Source organism: Amyelois transitella, chromosome 23, assembly GCF_032362555.1.
Source record: "Amyelois transitella isolate CPQ chromosome 23, ilAmyTran1.1, whole genome shotgun sequence".
Lineage (NCBI taxonomy): Eukaryota > Metazoa > Arthropoda > Insecta > Lepidoptera > Pyralidae > Amyelois > Amyelois transitella.
In genome coordinates, this window is record NC_083526.1 from 4,142,610 (window position 1) to 4,166,224 (window position 23,615).

General features: G+C 33.4%; 1 protein-coding gene across 1 annotated transcript in view; it reads left to right on the forward strand.

Moving 5' to 3' along the window:
* The first annotated feature begins 733 nt into the window (after positions 1–733).
* LOC106130720 (T-cell leukemia homeobox protein 2) overlaps positions 734–23,615 on the forward strand; it is a 30,637-nt gene continuing 7,755 nt past the window's right edge. The window contains exons 1-2 of the mRNA XM_013329623.1: positions 734–1,286; positions 13,872–14,100. Coding sequence (XP_013185077.1) covers positions 734–1,286; positions 13,872–14,100 — 782 coding nt within the window. The remainder of the gene's footprint in view (positions 1,287–13,871; positions 14,101–23,615) is intronic.

Consider the following 23,615-nt stretch of genomic DNA (forward strand, 5'->3'; position numbering starts at 1 on the left):
CTTAATATGTGCACCATTTGTCAGGCCATAACTGGATTTAAACGACGCGTTACGAGACAAAGGGTTCCGCCCTCTGACAAAACTATACCCCTCTCTTTCCTTTTCACTAAAACCCCACAGCAAATGCTTAGTTCTGTCTCTATTCTACAAATGATCTTGGAAATGTTTACCTTGTTACAAGGCTTCTAAAAATGTGCCAATTGCCTCTAAAGCAACTTCTGAAATAAACCTTGGGTAAAGATATCTTAAAAGTCAAGTTACAATAGTGCTATAAAAATGGGGGGACTCAATTGAAGCGAGACATTCCATGAAAGAGACAGAATGAGCCGTTTCGTTTAAGTTACTGAGTCCAAACGAGTTTTTATGTTTGGAAATCGTATTAAGCTTTTGTTGTGAACTGTTCCACTCAACGGGCATAGTTGAGGCGCTTGTGCGGTCAAGTCAAACTATCGTGTTCGGTTTTCGAAAAGCGGTGGGGGTGCCGCTGATTGGCTCGTTTCCACTGATATTGTGTATAACGATTTGGCCGCGGGCGGTCGAGCGTAGCGCGCCAAACGGAGCTTTTTCAAATAATAGGACAGGAATACGAGTTTACTTGTCGTTTAGGCATTAAATTTGGAATAGTAAAAGTGGTATCTCTTTATTTTTTTTCTAAAATCTCTCAAATGTTAAGTGAACATAACTATTAAGTGCCAGTGTTTTAAATAAGAGACTAATAAGAATAGAAATTAAAATGTCTTCAGTGCATTCAGATGATGACCAAGAGGAGATTAATGTAGACTCTGATAGTAGACTATCTGGTCAGTGCGACCGAAGCATCGCTTCCGAAGACAGAGATTCAGAGCACAGTTATCATGACAGATATCATGATTCTCCCAACGAACACATGACTGACCCACAACCGAGAGTAAACCTCCCGTTTAGTATATCCAGGCTATTAGGAAAACAATTTGAAGATATAGAGAAACGTCGACATTCAGGAGAAAGTGACGATAGAAGTGACCAGGACACTGAATCAGAAAGTGCTAAAGATGATGTTAAGGACAGTACAAATTTGCCTTTAAATTTTTCGCACAATCCTGGACTTTATCCTAATTCTGGGTTGCTTTTAAGGCCTGGATTGGGTTTGGGGGGTGGTTATGGGTTTTCGAGTAATCCTGGGGTAGTGAGAGTACCGGCTCATAGAGCGTTGGGTGCGTTGGGTGCATGGGGCGTGGCTTTAGACCCTATGAGACAAGCGGCCGCTGCAGCTTTCGCGCATCAAGTCGTCAAAGATAGACTAAATGGTAAGTCTACTAAATCATTAAAATAAAATCAATATGTTCTTAGATTATTATTTTTTACCAATTGAAATGTAATTTAAATAACTTACTGTGAATAGTTGTTATTACCTCACCGCAAGAGCATACCTAGATTAGGTAACAATCAAATTAATGTTTATAACTCAGTCATTGGTCAAATTATTATTGATCTAACAAACCTGATGACCGCAAAAATATGATTATTGACTAGGAGGTAAATGTAATTGTAAAATTAAAAATACTTATTTAAATGGTACTAGGTATAGTTTTTCGTCACACACATAACTGTTTTGTCCATGGCTAAAGGCTTCGGCTGACTGGCAACTGATCAGATAGTTTAGATTATGAATAATTAATTGAATTGATGGATTAGAAAATAAACGAATAAACTATATCTACCTATTTTCATTAATTTCATTTTATGTACATAAGAACTATACAACATTTTATTCTTTAATTAATAACTTGGACGTTGCCCAAAAGACGGCCTCAATTTTTATCATTATTTACTAACAGAGCAACTGGATATTTAGTTTGCTCTTGAAGCAATTTTGAGTCTTAAACAGTCCCTTAGAGTGCAACACTGGCTTGCTATAAGAATTGTTCGAGTGAGAAGAAGAAATAAAAACGAATATTCAAAAGAAAACATCGATATTTCTTATTTTTAATATCGTAATGACTAAACCACGATCACATTCTGATTCGCACGATTTAACCACAGTCAATTACCAGTCTTATCAGAAAGCTAAAAATATTCCGAGGATTAGATCAAAACATACAAAAAGCCTTAAATCCGGTCAAAACAATAAATAAAATTCGATACCTGTCCTCATATCTTAAGTACGTTTTATCAAAGGACCACAATCCCCGCTGCGCAATTTCCTTATCCAAATAAGAAAAAAATATCGGTCAAGTGCGATTCGGATTTCGTACGATGAACTAAGATTTCAGGTTCCAATACATCTATTTGTTTTTTAAATTTCCAAGCCTTGGTATTCGGGTTGCTGAGTAGCTTAAGTTCTGTTTATATATTTTTAAGGTAAGTATATTCTTTGTTTTTTTTAAGAATATAGTAAAGTTTTTTTACTAAAGGTAATTTTTTCTACTTTTGTTTAGGTTTTTTTAAGTATTCGCCACAATTTTTTCTCATTTTATAGTATTAGGCAGACAATAAAAATAATTCTACAACTTTTTAACAGATAACACATTTTAGCAGATAAAAAAAAAAACAAAATATCTTAAGTATATTTGTGGTTCCAATATACAATTTTACAGCACAGCACCCCAAAAAGAGTAGTGGCAATATCCTTAGTGATTATTATACCCCTAGCGTGTGATGACGATGACACAAGAAATAATTTTTTTTTAATAAACCCCGTCGGCAAGCGGGATCGGAGGCGCCTGCTCCATTGTAATTTGTCTATGGACACCGCCGAATGACTTTTTTGGGTCAATTGGTTGACACGTCTACTCACGTTGGTAGGAAATCGACACTATGATTAAAAAAAAAATGGCGTTGTCTATGACTTGAATTTTATTGGGCTAGTGTTGCAGTTTTATAATTTATTGTGCTTTTGTAACATATTGGGCTGGGATTCTGGAATATAAGTGTATTTACCAACATAAATTTTGAAAATTTTTAATGCCAACGATAATATGGATTGTATCGTAAAATAACCAGAAAATAGAGCTTGTAATTAAAAGACATGTAAGAGAAACTGTATTTTATATGGAACTGATCCTTTTTTGTTTTTTTAATACTTATATATACCTTGTGGGGTAGACGGAGCCAGCGGTCTTGAAAGATTGACAGAATAGTAGGTACTATAATTTAAATCTTAACTTAATCATTAATAATACTTTTAAAGAAAATTTTAATAAAGCCTTTAAGCAAATATCCTTTACAAACAGTAGGTATTTTAATTTTGATCTTCTGATTCTCGGGGTCGATCGATCTTTACTGACAAGTATGTCATATTAGGTACTTATAATTTTAAAATTCTATCATTAATCAGCTGAACATTGCCTATCAGTCGTTTCAAGACGTAGCCTCTCTCAAGTGTTGCCTCTGTCTGACTCGCAAGGGATATAGATGTTATTATATATATGTATGTAGAGTAAAGAAATCAACATTTTTTTTAACCGACTGGGACCGTGACAATTTGCCAAGCCAAACAATTAGAACACAAAATGTTGGCGCGTGGGGCCCACTTAGTTTTTTTTTTTCTTTTTTTTTTGCGACCACCGGCAAAGAGGAAGTCTCCGCTCTGTAATTGAGTCTATAGCGCCGGACCGTGCGTGAATCGGAAATGCTTAAGTGGTGATACAAATGACTGATGTTTTTTAATCGCTTTGAGCTTTAGTTGTGTTCTTAGCTGATCAACTTTTGGAACTAGGTTGGAAATGGTGTAAAAGACATTATTGTAAGGTTGCTGGCACTTTAGAATGGGATCTCTCCATCTCTTTCCCATGGATGTTGCAAAAGTCGACTTAATAGGAAATAGGCACACTCTTCTAATGCTGCTTTTAGCTTAGGCTGAAGAGTTTGTTAGTTTGTTTGAACGCGCTAATCTCAGGAACTACTCGTTCGTATTGAAAAAATCTTTTTGTGTTGAATAGACCATTTATCAAGGAAGGCTTTAGGCTATATAACATCATGCTGCAACTATAAGGAGCGAAGAAATAATGGAAAATGTAAAAAAAAAACGGTGTTAATTATTCATTTTTGAGGGCTTCAATGATGCCCAAAATAACTATTCCACACGGACGAAATCGGGGGATCACAAAGGTTGGGGAGGCGTTGTGTAACAGGATCATGGCCAAAAAGCGCACCCTAGGCTCCTCTTTCTCCTATGTACGGCTTCGCTAGCCTTAGGATTAGCTGTCTTTCCGTCACGCCAATTTTTTTGGGTCAAAAATATTCTAAAACAAAACTTTTTGCTTCCCTTAACTACTGTATTGGTTGTATTTATTCGGTTACGGAGATTTAAAATACTGACAAATATTTTCCATTTTACATAAGTTCCAACTATTAATGATTAAATATCTTTTAATCAAAAAAACAAGATCAAAAGACAAACGAAGCGCGAAGGGTTTTCAAGAGCGGATTACAAGTATTTACCTACGTAGAACGCTAACTGTAATCGTTACCGACTAGTCGCGAAGCGTGACGTCCCGACGAGACCCGTACTTCTGTGGTTTTTACTATGGTTTTTGTGGGTTTTTCCGCTTTTGAACACAAAGCCGCGTCAAGTTTGTGATATAAATTTGATAGAAATATAGCAGAGTTATTGGTTAAATTTTTATAAAAAAAAAAATCCTTGCTACACTGACATAGGAAACTTTAAAAGATAAGTTTTATAAGATAATATACACAAAATCACGCCTTTTTCTGTTTTTCAGAGACTACATCTAATTAATTAATTAATGTAAGATAATAACTATCACATACTGCTTAGAGAGAAAAATGCTGCGGTGCAGTTTGTTCAACCGCTTCCCCGCTTTACAAGCGGTAGGTATTTAATTATAAGTTGTGTTGCCGTCATTAGGATTATCGAATGATAGGTACTATCCTAATTTGTAGCATATTTCTAAAATAAATCTATTTCTATAAAAGTACTTATTGACTTATGTAATGAAACCATGAAACCGAATTACATAAGAAATATTACCGAATCTTTATTCATTCATCTGTACAAGAGTTTACGTAAAATTTGTAAAAAAAAAAAATCGATCCTCAACTTAAGTGTAATGATATTTCTAGTAATGGACCATTTCCGTCATTGAATCATTAAACTGACCGCATTTTACTACCAAACAACCAGGCTTCATTACTGAGCTGTTATTTGGATGAGTTCGAAGATTTTATGACTAATATAATAGGATCCGTATAATACAATTTCAGGTGTCACTTCCGGCAGAGAACTAGGATTAACTCTAGTGTATGTCGTAAAAGGCGATTAACTTCACATGTTTACCGCCAAAATTTAAAGATGGAAGGCCCCTGATCAATAAAAGATCGTGTGAAAATTTACAATCATAAAATTAAATACAATTTGTACCAATTAAGTCGATTAATAGAATTCTCACGTTTAAACAAAATCAATAACATGAGTAAATTAAAATGTTACCCACAATTACTTACAATAAAATAACATTAAACCGACCGGTAGGCAAATTAAATGTTTTATACCTCAACATTTATAGACCAAAATTAGCCGTCTCTATAAAATAAACATAATATCGTAATACAACACTAGAAAAGTAATTACCTACTGGTAGCTTAATTAAATAATTATGTAATTTAGACGGCATTTACATAGAGAGATGAAAAGATCGCCTGTGTAATAAAATAATTATTGTGAGGATTTGTTGTAAAATTTGTTGTATGATAACGTTTTTTATTGTGTGTTTTTTCGATTTTATACAAAAATGTAGACGCTTTTATGGTGATGTATGTAGGTAGATATCTCCTTCCTCCTAGCTTTAGTCACGGTTGTATCCTCACCCCTCTGGAGAGGAGCCCGGGGTATGCCTTAGACTATGGATCCGATTGGACTGTACGGTATGAGTGCTTTGCTCTGTGAATTATAATGAAAATATATATATAGATACATAAGTCACGTCTCTTTCCCGGAGAGGTAGGCAGAGATTACATCCATCCACTTGCCAAGCTCCCTTCATACTTCTATTGCTTCATCCACATCAATTCAATAATGAGTAAAACTTCATTGAAACATTGCAAACCGTACGTACTACAACATCGGTACCTACTAATAACCTAACCCTTCTATAACATGAATATTCCCAATATTTACCCACAAGCGGTTTTACCCAATTTTATGATACCTTTTTATGGGAGGTGGCAGAAAATCATCGATACACTAAAACGGGTCTGCCCCCTCGGGGGCGCAGGCGCTATGAAAATTTGATGGCTATATGCGATGATATGCCTCGCGTTATGGTATGTGTGAAATTATACCCCCATCTCCCCTAAAGACATTGATGCAATAAGAATTTTAACTGAGTTTTTTAATATAAATTTGACTCTAAACAAAAATGAAAGTGGGACTTGAAAAGAAGAACGATTTGATTATTCTCAACAAGAACAAGAGCAGCTCCTATGTATTGGAAATTATAAGTCACCGAAGTAAACGGTAAAGGTTTTTATCAAATTGTTTAAAACATTTTCAATACTGTAAGCAACTTAATAAAAATCTGTATTTACAGACTGTTGGCTTTACGATGAAATTTATGTAGGTAGCTGAAGACCCAGAATAACACATAGACTACTTTTTATCCCGGAGTTCTTACGGGATCGATTTCACGCAGACGAAGTTGCGGTCGGGCTCTAGTAATCATTACAAACATACATATGGTCACATTTATATCCCTTGTGGGGTAGACAGAGCCAACAGTCTTGAAAAGACTACAAACCGGCATAAATACATTGATAATATTTTATCGCCAATCCATAAGCAAGGAGGTTGTAAAAGCGCGCGTATTTCACAGAAATATACGAGTACGCGACATGCTACATAAAATATTATATCGTATTCATACTTTGCTTAAAAAGATTGGCAAAGTCGGGGCGCGTTAAGTGATATTACGTAACGCCGGCGCTCGGGGCCGCTGGCATTGCTAGTGCAGATGCTAACTGACATTTATATGAAGAACTAGAGGCCGCCCGCGACTTCGTCCGCATGGAAACCCTATCAATCCCGCGGGAACTCTGGGATAAAAAGTAGCCTATGTGTTATTCTGGGTCTTCAGCTACCTACATACCAAATTTCATGGTAATCGGTTCAGTAGTTTTTGCGTGAAAGAGTAACAAACATCCATACAAACTTTCGCCTTTATAATAGTAGTAGGATATTACACTTTTGATGGACACGTGGTGACTGAATCTTGTCATTGAGTAGTGGGGTTCGCTCACTGCAATCTAGAAGAACAACTAAAATTCGTGTGGTTCCCGGCATAAATAGAAAAAGAATAGGACTGTTCCAACTCTTTCCCATGGATGTCGTAGAAGGCGACTCCCTTAGCTGATAAGTGATAGGCTTATAATCTTGGGATTCTTCTTTTTATTTGATTTGATTATAATAATATAAATAAACTGATTTATTAGATAAACGATATTATTTGATTTTGAGATATATTTTTTAATACAAGAATCCATCCATAACCTTAACCATATAGTATCGAAACAATACCTATCAATCGAAAATTAAAAGTAAAATAAAATTATTACAATGATGTAATGATTATGGCATATTCGAATTGCTTAAACTATTGCGGACAAACAATGAACTATTGTTATTCAAACTAGACAACCATTGTGTAAAAAAACTTAGACCTTTAATATTTCTTGACCGACTGACTTAAATCACTTTCTACAAACTAACTTATAAGATTTACTTATTTAGTTTAAATCTTCCTTGAATGAATTTTGAAGACTTGACTTGAGAAAATTAAATGAAGAAAATGCTGCAGTGTAGTTTGTTCCGCCGTTTCTTCTACATATGCGCTTTGGAAGCAGTAGTAGTTATAATTAGATTTATGTGATGTGACGTCAATAAGTGATACCTTGTATCCAATTTTGAAAATAAATCTATTCTATTCTATTCGTGCGATCTTCCGTTTGCTGTCCTACCTGGAGTCTGGGTGCTCCTATGACTACGATCCTAAATTGATATTTTTATTAATGGTACCTCTGGTTTTGAAAAATTGTTAAAATAAAATCCATCAAGTTTATTGTGAGTATGCTTATACTATAGGATAAAAATATATTATACGGATATCTTTGTGTGTGGGACCAACTCTCACTTGGCCTGGTTTTTATGCTTTGAACAAGACTTTGTTACGTCATATTTTTTTAGACTTGTTAGTTAATAAAACAGTAGATAAGTTTTAAAAAAATATCTTCCTTTTTATCTATAAAACAATTAAATCCTCGGTAAATGGCATCTGGAATGCAAAAAATTATGTATGTACCTACTGTACGCAAATATTTATATTTTTTTGAATCCCGGACGCCATTATGTAAAACGAAAATTAAATTAATATATGAAGCGTTGGAGCGCCTGCAATGTCTAACACTGCAGCGTCATAAAGGCCGTCTCTGTTTGCGCTACAAAAATGCAAAATAAGGTCGTGGTCATGCGAACAGTCGATAGCGAGCGCATCGCAATTTTAATCAATTACTTATCTACCTAGATTTCTTAAATTAAAATGTGTTCGCAGCTTTGCCGACGTTAGACGACCAATTCATACAGCTGTTACCTTAGAAAAATATCGTTAAATCTTCTCTTCGTGCTATGGTTTTTAAAAAAACATTACATAATAATCATTCATTTACAAATTTTTACCTTTTCACACGTAGAAGTCGCGACTGTATGTTATCGATACATACACACATATTATCACGTATTTATCCCTTGCAGGGAAGACAGAGCTATCAGTCTTGAAAAACCTGAGAGACCACTGTTTGAATTTGGAATTGGTTTTTTTAGCTAGGTTGCTAGCCCATTGCCTACAAGAGGAATCACAAGTTTATAAGCCAATCCTTCAGTCGCCTTTTACGACATCCATGGAATAGATATTAAATGGTTCTAAAATGCCAGAAACCACAAGAATTTTTGTGAACACAGTACACTCTTCCTCTTCTTAGAGAGAAGTCCAACTATGACCACGATCTTGAAGTCAGTAAATCAGGTTTTGCACATGAATTACTTACAAGGCTTCTCTAAGCCTATTGAAAAATCATATCTATAGTTGACGCAAAACCAAATCGCTGTAACACGCCATCGCTTTACCAACATGTCCTCAGTCTTAGCCATTCCGATTGCATTCCGGCTTTCTGAATATTCCATGAGTGTCTGTTCGTTTGTAGCCGTAACTAGTGGGAATTGGTATAGCTTGTTGCTTCAAATATGTATGAGATTTTGTCCATTTATTTTTCCGTTCACCCCACTGTCCGGTGTAATTGAAAAATGTGTGCGTGCACTTTGATTTTTATGTTGGTGCTATTGTTTCGGCGTATTTCTGGTGGCTTCACGAAATACATACTCGATAACATAGGTTTTACGTCTAGATCCCTTGCAGGATAGACTGGGTGAATTGTCGCAAGATTCGAATTATATGAATTTACTACATCTCTGTATCTCTGCATCTCAATGCCAACATTCAACAAAATGTGACCCTCGAATCTTTTCGAAACGATTAGCTCTGTCTACGCAGTAAGGAATAAATAAGTTATTATATTTATGCTGTATTAAGTTAATTAAGATGGGTGAATGGTTTACAAATTATATTTTTGTATCAGCGTTTGTTTTTCCGGTTGTGAATCAGTCACTTGGCTTTTCCTTTATTCATACGAGAATTTAGTAAGAAAAGTCGGTGAATCATAACAGTGAGGAGGCGCGGACAAATGCCGCCATCTGAGTGATGGAGGCCCCGTCTCCCCGCAATCCCGGGGGACGTCCCGGCCCAATTAGACGTCAGGCATTCGTCTTGCCCAGTTTACCCGGATTTCGGGGAAAAGTGGGAGCTTTAAAAACGTTGTGCGAATTTTTAAACTGTTTTTGTTTGGTGTTTGAATATTGGATAGTTAAATATTTAATGTTTGCTATAGCTGAACTTATATGACTGTATGTTGTTGTTAATTCATACAGGTTAACAGCGAATTATATAAAATTTCGCAAGAAGCCGAGTGCCTCTTTCCTTTTATATTAAATTTGTGAGCTCAATTTACTTAGATAAATACTTTAAAAAAATTAGCTCTAAGGTAGTGCTCGAAAGCTGAAATTTAATAATGCCGGCACTTCAGCACTTGACATCTATTTCACATAGATGTTGTAAAACGCGACTAAAGGAATAGGCTCACCTAGTGCAGGTTTTACCAAGCCTTTCCAAGAATCGTAGAAGAAGAGAGTAGAACAAAAACAGAACAAGTTTTCAAAAATAAGTTTTTTAATCTTTTATATTACATACAAACAGAATTTCACATTTTTATTATTATTATAGAAGACAATATAATCAAATTGCACAAAAGTAACAAAACGCGCCCCCTTTATCAAACGCTTAACCAGATTATATCAGAGATAAACGGTAAGAAAAATTAACAAACAAATTAACTTTGAAAGCTTAACCGTCAAGGGTGATCCTTACGATATTACCCAACCCTTCCGCCCTACGGTTAGCCATCCTCAATTATTTACATCACTTTATGACAACCTCCTATTTGAAACTTCCAAATAAGATTTTAATTTTGGAAAATAAAAATAATTTTATGTTTATTTTTTATTTAAAGAACAATCTTGTGCAAAATTAATTTAAATTGTTACAGGTCAACATAAACATAATGTAAACTAAAAGTATGCATGTAAGAAACTACAATTGTTCTTTAGGGGTCGTTACGGAGTAGTTAGAGACCTACAAAAGAGTACACCCCACGGAAAAATCTTTAGTTTTTACCGGGATGAAAGACACCATTTGTACTTTTTCAGGCTCTAACGAGTAGTTGGTTGATTGGTTGAGTAGATAACGCGTGAAGAGGTAGCGAACAAACAAACTAACTTTCGCAATTATAATATTAGTTAGGTTTTTTGCTAGTATAAGTACGAATCTAGCAAAAAATAATTATAAAATGAAAGTGCTCACTCGTTCAAATAATAAGCATAAAAGGCTACAAACATCCCTATTCTGTAAACCCCGCGATCCGCACGCGATCTCGCTACACTCATGAATCATACACGTTAACAAGATTAGGACCACGGAATCTTGTTACGCACCCTTTTCGGCCCTGATACTATGTGACACTATATGTATTGGTGCGTTGGTGAATAAGCTTCACCGTGTACGGAGTGTGTTAGTAATAACTTAATATTGTTTTTATGGGCTTCTGGTAGGTATTTTAATTGAGTAAAAAGAAGTATGCAATTAAGAGTGATAAAGGAGTGAAAAATTTTGTTAATTTAGGTACTTTTGGCATACAGAATAAACTGTTAGCTACAAATAAATTATGATGTTCTATAAAATAGATTTTATGCTAATATAGTTATAACAGTATAGATCAGACAAAATGATTACTTTTTTGTTATCAAAACCTGTTTATGTGTTATTTAGCTCATATTACATACATTAATGACGTTCTAAGTACCTAGCTTACACATAAAATAAGGCTTTATCTCTAATAGTGATCAACGAAACACATAAGTAATAAATAACCCTCAAAAATAATGTAGGCAAGCATGCAATCAAAAATAAATTACGAGAAGTAAAACTTAAATGGTTAGGTGAATATTAAAGTCGGTCTTAAACTATGCTTACCCCGGCAATTGTCGAACAATTTGCGGTCACGTGAGCGAGCCATTAAGAACTGGCCAATAAGAGCGCGCGGTTTAATATGATTCCATATTTGAAAAAGAAAAAAGAACGTTATTTAAACCTTTGGAATAAGTGTAGCGTTGACTGTGGTTATATTGTCGTCGCTTTTAGTTTAATACTTCCAAAAATACTTACTGTATTATGTCAAAAAATGGCACTGACTCCTAAAAATAGCATAGCAATTGCTGAAAAACATTTACTTTTTTATGTTCTTTATTTGAAAAACATATTAATATAACCTTAATTTTACGGTCTACGGATTCAAAACATATTATACCGGAATCATTTTATCATCATTTTCATGTTGATTATGATTTTCCAATCGACATTGAATCAAATTTGTACTTAACGATATAAGGTACTTCCACGGTCGATTTAATGCAAATAGGTCTATTATGAAAAACACCGCCATTACCGACCAACCGACCAATCACAGAGCTCCGTTTAAACGAATGTAATTTATAGAGTTTCGAATTTTAAAAAAGTAACCACTCGCCGCCATCTTGGGTAATTTTGAAGAGAGTATACGGCATTTACTCAATCATTTTGAATACATATATAGAATTTACTTGACTTTAAAATTGGGCTTCACTGCACTCGCAAGAATAATTCAGCATCACACGGTGTTTCAATATATGTATATGTCAACTCCTGAAGTGAATTTACAGCAAAAATGGTTCGATTGATGTTATAAATATTTTTTTACGAAAAGAATAGGTATATTCCTTTATTCAAAGTCTGCCTATCAACGTCTTTTCTTCACTTCGTCCTATCCTCGCCACTTTTATAGTAATATTTTTAAAGATTGAAAGAGAAATACTTATAGAAAATAATGACAGTTACTTTCACGTCCCACGTTCTATGTAATCAATAATCAATCTATAAATAATTGAATTCTGACTTACTGCCGTAAAGCTGAAACTACTGGGTGTTTCTTAGAAGAGCATTTAGAGATTAATTTTGTCAGATATCGTTAGTTAGACTATTTAAATCTAAATAATAAATTCTTATACATAAACTAGCTCTTGTCTGTAGGTTTGCTCGTGTGAATCCTGTACCACATGATCAATCAACTTGAGATGAGCAGAGAGAAGAAAACTACATAAATCTATGTAAAAATTTCACTATTTTGTCGTAACTTATAGGTATATTTTACACGATTACAATATGAACAGATGAACTAATTAAATAAAAAGATCTTGAATAAATATTTGGAATAAATTGTACTAGAAAAAACATCATCCTAATACGCTTTTCTCCTTAACGGCGCAAGATTTATTTTTTTATTTGGTTGAGTAGTTCCAAATATTCCCTACAAACAAACTCACAAACATTTCCTCTTTATAATGTTTAGTATGGAAAAGTATAATTATAATTATGTAGCTTTGACCTATTTCTGAATACTTTTATAATTTCTCCATTACTTTATTCAATGCATACATCATACAAGCAATAATTAACACAAGAAACTAGTAATTTTACATGTACCTACATTGTGATTGCTCACTATAATTGACGTATACCACTGAGTACAATATAAATAATGGACTATGGTAATTTCAATTTATATGTAGGCAGTTCAACAACTATAAAAGGAAATAAGATTTTTTATTTATATTTCTTTGCATTGTAAATTCGTGATTTCAATTACCAAGATAGGATTTAATGTTCTGTAAGACCTACTATAAGTTTTAATGATAGGTTGAAGTCATATTAAAGTTGAATTAAGGTAGCCTTTGCTTATAGAGCTGATGAAAATGTTAAGTTCATTTTGTTGTTCACTTGAATTATTAGTAACAACTGGCTTTCAAAGTTTAATTTAGGTCTGACACCAACGTATAGAAACTGTATAGTAATTTCTAATTTTCTTCTTCTTAGCCTACATTGTCAGGAATCACTAAAATAGTGATATCTGTTCAATGTCTTCGTCTGTTGATGTGATTTGTGATATGTTAACCAACTCCTATTTATTGGCTCAGGGCGTCAAGTGTATAAAAATAATTACCGATTAACTATGTGTTCATATACTTAAATAAAATAAAGAAGCTACCGACAAGCTTTTTTTACAGACTTGATCTTTTGTAGCATAGTTCTTGAAACTGAAGCCTCAAGTTCGATTCTAAGTCAGAGAATATTTTGAAGAGAAGTTAAAAAAGTAACTGAAATGAAATTTTTACTTTTCAGCATCATTCCCCATCACGAGGCGGATCGGGCACCCGTACCAGAACCGGACGCCCCCCAAGAGGAAGAAACCCAGGACTTCCTTCACCAGGCTTCAGATCGCCGAGCTGGAGAAGCGGTTCCACAAGCAGAAGTATCTGGCTTCGGCTGAGAGGGCCTCCCTAGCCAAGACCTTGAAGATGACGGACGCTCAGGTCAAGACCTGGTTCCAGAATCGCAGGACTAAGTGGAGGTATGTTTTTATTTAGTTAGATATCAATTAAGTCTTCTATCAGAAAAATGGTAATTTATTAACAAAATAATAGAAAGTAGGTACTCATGAGTGAAATATTAACATTTAGAATTGTGCCTTGGGTTTCGTTTCCGTGGGAAGTTTTAGGAATAAGAGTTTGATTGGATTTAATTGTGCCAGATTTAGTCAAACCGGGCTCTTTATTGTTTGTGTAGTGTAAGTTATAACTAAAAATGCAGATACCTATCCAAAAATACAAATATTCTACGAGCATGCTACTACAAAACAACAAGCTTCGCTTCCAAGAAGTTTTAGCTAGGGAAAGGTTTAAATTTATTTTAAAGTGGGTATTTATTATTTTCAAATATAAATTTCATATTTCGTTATGAGGAAAATTTTCGGACACAATTTCATTTATTTATTTATGTACACAAAATTATATACAGAAGCATTTAATACAGTAATTCTAGTACAAAGGTGCTGCTACTTATTTCTATAGAAATCTCTTCCAGTAGACCCATGAGAGGAGAGATGAATATTGTAGCGGTATGACGTGAGCATAAATATCGTTATATACATACATACATACATATGATCACGTCTATATCCCTAGCGGGGTAGTCAGAGCCAACAGTCTTGAAAAGACTGAATGGCCACGTTCAGCTATTTGGTTTAATAATAGAATTGAGATTCAAATAGTGACAGGTTGCTAGCCTATCGCCTAATAATGAGTCCCAAGTTTGTAAGCCTATCCCTTAGTTGCCTTTTACGACATCCATGGGAAAGAGATGGAGTGGTCCTATTCTTTTTTGTATTGGTGCCAGGAACCACACGGTTTATTATATCGTTTAACATATTTAACTATACATACATGCTAATACTTACATAAGTATGTTTCAGTCTGACTAATAAATTCACTTTAAATATGCCTGTAATTATTTAAAGTGAATTTATTATTGCCGTCCGCGTCAAGGTGTCAATCTTAGCCGGCGTAGAACTCTTACATGACGTCTTTGAGATAACGCCTAAGTTAACGATGACGTCATTAAAACCTTTTATTTATAGCGAACTAGAATTATCACGCGGCACCACCCGCGTGAGAAACTATTATATCCTTCTCCGTATCACGCTTTATGCAATAAGAAAATTTAGACGTAGGTATTTTTTGGCGCGAAAGACAAACATATTCCCACACTTTCACAATATTAATGTTAGTACGGAAAGATACGACATGTCACGCTTTGAGTTCGAAAGAAAAAATCATCTCATAAATTAATTTATTCTTGTTCCTCTATTCCTACCTAAATAATACTTACCCGTCGGCATTTAAAAGACATCAACGAACAACTAATATTATTTGCCAGTTTTCTTTCATGAACGACAACAATAATTGTTGCTACATGACATTACCTTTTTTCTATACCTTATATCGTGAAATATAAATATAATGTATTGATATTTGACGATTAAGGGATAGACAGAGTCCAAACTTGAATACTGACATTGCTGGCCATTGTTCAAATCAACCATTTACTCAAATTTGTGGCAGTTTTTTTTTTAACTTTTTAATAAAATCATACTATTTTTACTAGAACCGTAGGAGCATGCTACTCGTAAGTTAAAAGTATACTGAATTAAAATTTCTATCGGCGTACTTAGGTCAAATTGGTTTACAGTTGTTATTATTTCAATTACCATTATATAAAGTCAATAGCTAGACACAAATAAACAAACAGTTTTAGCTGCTATATAGAAAGCTAACGAATCCAGCTTAAAAACCATTTAATTATGTTAAAATACAAATCAATACTGATTGGCAGGCACGCAATGTTATCTACCAATCAGATTACAATCAAATGCTATTGACGTTTATGCAAACGACATTAGTTGAATATAAACATACAAAATCACGTTTATATCCCTTGCGGGGCAGACAGCGCAAACAGTGTTGAAAAGACTGAAGGACCACGTTCAGTTGTTGGGCTTAAAAATTTATATTCAAATAGCTTTAGGTTGCTAGCCCTAAACGAAGAATCCCAAGTTTATTAGCCTATCCCTTAGTCGCCTTTTACGACATCCATGGGAAAGAAATGGAGTAGTCCTATTCTTTGTTTTTCTATTGGTGCCGGGAACCACACGGCACCACACACACAACCGCATTGGTCAAAATACATATATATGTTCACGTCTATATCTATCCCTAGTGGGGTAGACAGAGTCAACTGATTGAGAAGACTGATAGGCCACGTACAGCTATTTGGTTTAATGATAGAATTGAATTTGGTCAAAATCACTGTTATTATACTTATAGCCTTCTCGCGCGATAAAAACGGCGTCGCGCGTTTTAATAAGTCAAGATACAGCCTTTACCGATAAAAGTACGGAAAAAAAAACTCAGGCAAAAACCACGTATAAATGGATCCTATTAAAATCTGCTATCATCATTAAAATTGATCTCCAACACGCCATCTGACGATAATTTATCATTGATAATGAACATCATTTAATTAATAGCGTTCAATCAACAAGTAAAAGGTTTTAAATGGTACACGTGTTTTAAAATTTAACGACATTAATGTTATACTTTGTATTTTTATTGGTAAAAATGTAATATAGCATGTTGGTAAAAAAAAAAAGTCGTAACAAAAATTTCTCAAATACTATTGAGTGCAAAATAAAAGTATTAAAAATTGACGTCCATAAAAATATTACTTACTAGAGGCCGCCCGCGACTTCGTCCGCATGGAAACCCTATCAATCCCGCGAGAACTCTGGGATAAAAAGTAGCCTATGTGTTATTCTGGGTCTTCAGCTACCTACATACCAAATTTCATGGTAATCGGTTCAGTAGTTTTTGCGTGAAAGAGTAACAAACATCCATACATCCATACAAATATATATATATATATATTTGATATTACTTATTTGAAAGCGGCCATTGCGCTTAACATTTTTAAACCATGTGTTATCGAATAACCCATCTAGTATAACTTGCACTCTATATCACATCAACCTGAAAAGTTCCATTAGTAACTTTGGTCAATTTTGAACCTTAGTCCTAACCTACGATGTAGCGCACAATAAAATAGTTTAAAAAAATCAAGGGAAAATATATTATCAAACATAATGCTATATCGAAAACAACTTTAAATCAATACAAACAAATCTTTTAGTTTTTATATTAATTATGCTAATGTAACTAGACTATTAACAGGTTATCAGGCTTTTACGATGTATTTCATTTTTATTGACTTTAAAACTTTTAAAAGGTGTTTTATAGTGTAAAGACATGTTGTGTAATAATTCATTAGGCTCGTTATATCGTTATCTGCACCTCTCTGTTTGACATGATAGCTAAACTTGTTTATGGCTATTTATTAGTAAATCTGTCTAGTGCAGAATATTATGTGTTTTACTCTTGTCACTATGATATATAATTTGGATTCAATTAAAAAAATCAATCTTCAATAATCTTACTGGCTGAGCTTTTTTACAATTTTACTAGCTGTCCCGGCAAACGTTGTTTTGCCATATAAATAATTTTTAAGTAATTTCTAGTTAAAGAAAAATGTAAGGGTGGACAACCCTTATCACTAAGGGATATGAAAAATAGATGTTGGCCGATTCTCAGACCTACTGAATATGCTCACAAAATTTCATGAGAATCGGTCAAGCCGTTTCGGAGGAGTACGGAGACAAACATTGTGACACAAGAATTTTATAAGTATATAAGATATTTTGAATTTTGTAAAAATTCGAATACTATTTATTTCCTAATTTTTATATAACAGTCATACCTACATAAGGGTCATCATTTGTTCAAAACTATCCACTTATATAGCCTTATTTATCTATGGTAGGTATACACTAATTATCGAGGGTAATAATAATAAATTGGAATTAAAAAGCGAAAATACAACCAAAAACAATAAGTAGTTACGTAGGTACATTAATTTCTGTCATATCAATACAAATATCGAATATGCAAAGGAATTAATCCCTTCTAAATCCAAACAACTCTTTAAAACATTTCGAACAGATAAAACAGGATTCCAAATTCAAAAACTGCGAGACAATGCGAGTCGCCTTGTTGGTTGGTGGCATCACTACCGACTGCGTTCTAATGGACAAGCTATGTTGTGTAGGGCCCTGATAAGCCGGTCGATACGCCGGCGCCAGGCCACCGGTACAAAAAGACGGGCAAGGGTTAATGTTGGGTACGGGGTTCTTTATAAGTTTGAAGGAGGTTTTATTCTGGGAGCAAGACCTCATTTAGCCTAAGCCCTCAATATTGCGAAGGATTAGGTAAACTTAAATCTGAGGACGTCGAATACCGTGCCAAGTGGAAAGAGAAAAATTGGAAGGGAAACCCCGGGCACCAAAGCACTACACTGCAGGATGCAACCTGAATACGCAAAGATGAGAGAAAGAATTGAAGCAATAACTCAATTCTCTTTATATTTACCTATTTATTTTATTCCCAAAAGGACCATATATATTAACGTATATATCTTCTCTAAGGAACCCTAAAAATATATTGAACACTCATGATCTATTGTCTGATTATGCTCCGATACCTTGCAGCGAGTTTTGCTGTTCAGATAGCCACAGAATTATCTTAGAAGATTAATATTCGCCTATACGTGCTCTTATTAAATTTATTCATTGATAATGTTCCACATATACTCGACTTCTGCGAAACCAAAACAGGAAGGAATTATTGATTTAGCATGAGTAACTTTTACAACAACAGTTTTTGTATTTACATATTACAATAAAAGTGAAACTGGCAGGAAAATCTAAAAAATAAAAATAATAATAATAATTAAATGTAGAATCACGATTATGAGGAATTTTAAATGGTCTGGCTGGTAACTTGAATGTCTTGTTCCATTTTCTAATTCTTCCTACATATTTTGACGACAGAAACATTTTCGTCTAATTTATCAGCCGTCTCTTTATATTAACCAACTGTGTTAATGGTCACCTTATCTCTGGGTCCTTGATGTTGTTTTGTTGTGCTTTATTAAAAGTCGGGTTATCTAACCAGAGGCGACGGCTAGAGCGGAGAGGATAATAGTATTTTTAAATGTTACTTACCAGTAAATGTCAGCCTTTTTCGACTTTGTCTTAGCGTTTTAGGTATATGCCTGACTGTACATATTATGTCTTGCGCTTATAATGTTTTGCTAATAAGAATATACATCTAGCAACTGAGCATATTCCAAATTTAAATTCGAATTTAAATCGGCCTTTTATTTCGATATTTAATTTTGCTTTAAGAATAATTATTTTTTATTTTATCTTTAAAGATTTGTTTTTAACATTAAACAGCTTGGTGTAAATAAGTACACATCCAAAAATTATAATAATTGTCATGTAAAGAATTTTTATTTTATCACCGAGTGGTTTACGGGAACGCGGCATCACAGCCAAAAATGTAACTCCGATAAAACAGAGATCAGAGCTCACAAAATCAAAGAAACATACTTAAGCCTTTTCAAAATACCAACACCACGTTTGAACAATTTTAACAGAGCTAAGGAATTTGGACCAGCGCTGACGATACCATCGAGACAACTTTAAAATAAAATCCTCTTTTAAAAGATAACGATAAAAGAATTCATTGTAGGAATTGGAACACTTTGATAGCCATTTGTTTCTTACTATGACGTAAATGGCAGAGTAGTTTCCTTAGTAGAAGAGATTCTGTTATTATATATAAGTAAATAAATAAATTATGTTTACGTATTTAAGACAAAATAATTATGAAAAAGCACTTTTAAAAGAAAAATATTTTAGAATTTATACATATGTACCTACCTTTAAATTTATAGATCTTTATAAATAAGAGTATTGATGGCTTGACATGTCAAATTTTTGAGTTATATTCTAAAAAAAAACTATTGTATTCGATAAACAAATACCTACTTACGTAAATTATTTTATACTTCATTTTTTTATAACATGTGTGGACTGAAATTCTTTGATAAGTGTAAACAAATCGGCTAAATATAATCTGTGCTGTTCCTTTCTCTAAACAATTTTAAAGATGGAACGGTAGTTTTTTATTAAGATGACAACTGAATCCAATATAGATTAAAAGCACATTGACACCCAAATTAAGTGGCACTTTATCTATGACAAATGGACCTCATATATCAGCTTTCTAGTGATGATGATTGAGAGAAAATATAGGGCTACTGTTGAGATAGAGGTAAGGGAATCTTATTGGTGATAAAATATATTAATGGGAGACCTGTCAACTAATTTGGTTAATTGGGGGATATCCTTCATACATTGCGTTTTTTTAACTTTAAGAATAATGCCTCTGAAATAGGTTTAGGTATAAATAATTTATTCTCATTAAAGATTACATATAAATCTACTTAACATGAGAACAATATACTAAAAGCAGGCACTGTACTGACAAAGAATTTCAAGTGATATCAGTTATAGACGCAGCAGCAGTTATCAGTGAGACAAATGCGCCACTTTGATTTAAAGTTATGAAACGACTGCGTTTTTATGCTAGAGGGTAATTTGTTGTAAATCTGAGCTGCTTCAAAGAAAACACTTTTTTACAAGCTGTTTTGTTCGCTTCCATAAGAATCTAAAATAATATTGAGGTAGATTTAATTCTACACCTTTTCGTATTTGTGTTTTACAATGATTTCAAATAAATTAATCAAAATTATAAAATACACACAACATATGTCACCAAACAAACAAAAACGCATCAATACAATACCATTGTAATTGTAAAACAATAACCATGTAATATTATGAATCGTGAGATATACGAGCACGTAAGTAATAGTTTAAAATGCGATTGGAAAGAAGACAATGGAATCATACGTTAAGATCCACACCTATCCTATATCTTATACAAACAGATAAGGATGTGACATTGAAATAAATGAGGTATCGATAATTCGTGCTCGTATGCTTGCGTAATTTGATTCAATATCGATTACTTTGGTTGTAGCACAGAGTATATATATGTACAAGACGTAGTAATAGTAAACAATATTTTTTTTATTTTTATTGTACGTATTTTAAGTTTTTAAGAATCTGACTCGAGGATTTATTTGTGGCCTTTTTAAAAGTTATTTTTAAATTGTAGTGGATTTTAGATAAATATTTGAAAGTTGGTTTATCCATTTCCAAAATAAGCTATTAGATTCCATAATCACGAGGATGTATTTATTATAATATTATATACCATTTTGATTTAGTTTATAACAAAATAATTTATACATACTGTCCTTTCATTGTCGTATAACCAAACGAACGAATAATAGCACATTGTTTTCTTGTGTTCATTTTGTTAAAAGCTACTTTATTCTAGAGATAAATACAGTATTAAAATTACCTATGTTTTTAATTTTAACATAACGATTTAAAAACTCTCACCTCAGAAATATTACTACAAGAGCAAAAATCCTGTAAAAAAACAACATTTGCAATGTAAAAAAGGCTGAATCGCAACAAAGTACCACGGTTAACATATAGTACAGTATATATTCAAGCGGTAACGCAGGGTGGCTAGGGAGCTAAATATTGTATGAAGAACACAACTCGGCAGTTTGCGTGATCAATTATTTACGACAGAAAGACGAACACTCGAATTTTTACATGCATTGTCCCGTTCGTTTGCTTTATTACCTATTTTTGTGACTTTAACGAGTACCTCTTGTTATCTATGGCCGCTTTTTCGTCATTGTAATTGTTGAGAGTTCGTTTTAGTGAATAAAGTATTTGAAAATAGAATTCGTTAATTTAAGATAAATAATTTTCTGCAATCTATAATCTAAAATTACCTATGTAATGTAATAAGAATTTGCAATAGATACGAATACATATATTATAATATTTAATAACTAGTTTATACAGATGCTGGTTGATAGATTTGTACTGAATTTAGTTAATACTGTTTGACAGTGAAAATTCTCCTCAAAAAAGTTAATAAATATCTAATAAAAAAAAACTTTTTTTTTTCGGTGATAATAGACGTAGCGGATTTTTTCTCACGAATGTTTATAGCTCCTTATATAACGTAGTAGAACTTTATCGAACTCTTTCACAATATAGCCCTAACCTTTCAATTCCCTGAAACGATTACAACTGACGCGGGCAATTTCTTTGTATTTATACCTAAAGGTCGGCAGCAGTGTCTGAGGATTCGATTCTGACAATCGACAAATCGAATTCACTTGATCTAACACGTAATGCTCCCACCACTACGTACATAAATGCTATTATTTATTAACATAGCCTCATTTTCTCTCCGTAATTCTTTCCCTTGTATAAGAATATTAAAACTCGGTGAATTTCCGAGGGTTCAAATCTAGTTGTTATCACTACACGTAAAGGTTTATTTTTGCTTGAGATTTTTGGGTTCCCTTTAATTTCTGGTAGATTTTCTCATGTTCAATGTATAAAGGATTTTATTTCGTGAAGATAAGGTTCTGTATTGTGTGTTTGTGTTGTGAGAGATGTCTTCGGATAATTGCTGCGTGTAGGCTGTCTCTTCGTGAATTAGGAAACAAATCCGTTTGCCGATTGATACGAGGGGAGAACGTGTGTTTTTCTCTCGTTAATTTTTATTGCACTTCGTCTTTGGCAGCTCAGCTGATGTCGTAACACACGCCCCATCTTAGTTATTTTGTGAGCATTAAAAGGAGTTACCTCTCCGTAAGAAATTTTCATTTCAGTCTCTTATCATATGAAACAAAACGGCCTATCTCTTGTCTTATACTTTTACATAATTTACATACATTACATAATCTAAGACATAGTTAATTTCGATACACTAGTTTTTGATGTTGTCCTTAAACATATACCGAATGTGATCAATTGATTCTTCTTTAAAACTGCTGAGAACATATTTAATGTCGATTTAAATAAAGATGTTATTTTAAATAAACACTTATTTTCCGTCGTTTGCCACGTTTGATTTCTTTCTCCCTCATTCATATTAATTTTCTCTAAACAAAGCAGGTCGCTTTGCAGAAAATTTGGAAATGATCATAAATTCAGAGGTTCATCTATAATGCATGGAGTTTTTAAGTCCGCCGCTTCAAGATTTAACTTTGGATTTATTCGAGTGTTCTGATAACTGCCAGTTTCAGATAAATATTTGGCTTTTTTATTGCCGGATTCATCTTAAGAAAATTTTATATCTTGTTGTCTTAGTAGGTATAAGATAAAACATGATGTTTACGGTTGTTTTTGTTAATTAATCTAGAGAAAGTTTTAGAATAAAAAGACATGATTTTTAGTTTTAACAACTTAAGCTATCTATCAAGTTAGTATTCGTATTAAAATCTCATATAAATCTATACTAGTTGGTTTTATAGGTATAGTAAAAAATAAAAAAGATTTAAATCCCTGCCAATCTTTAAAAATAAAATCTAAGAAATATAATGAACCAAAAATTACCATAACATTCTTGAGCTTAACGTATTGAACAACAATTCTTTTTGTAGTTTCAAACTCGGTCCAATAGTGAA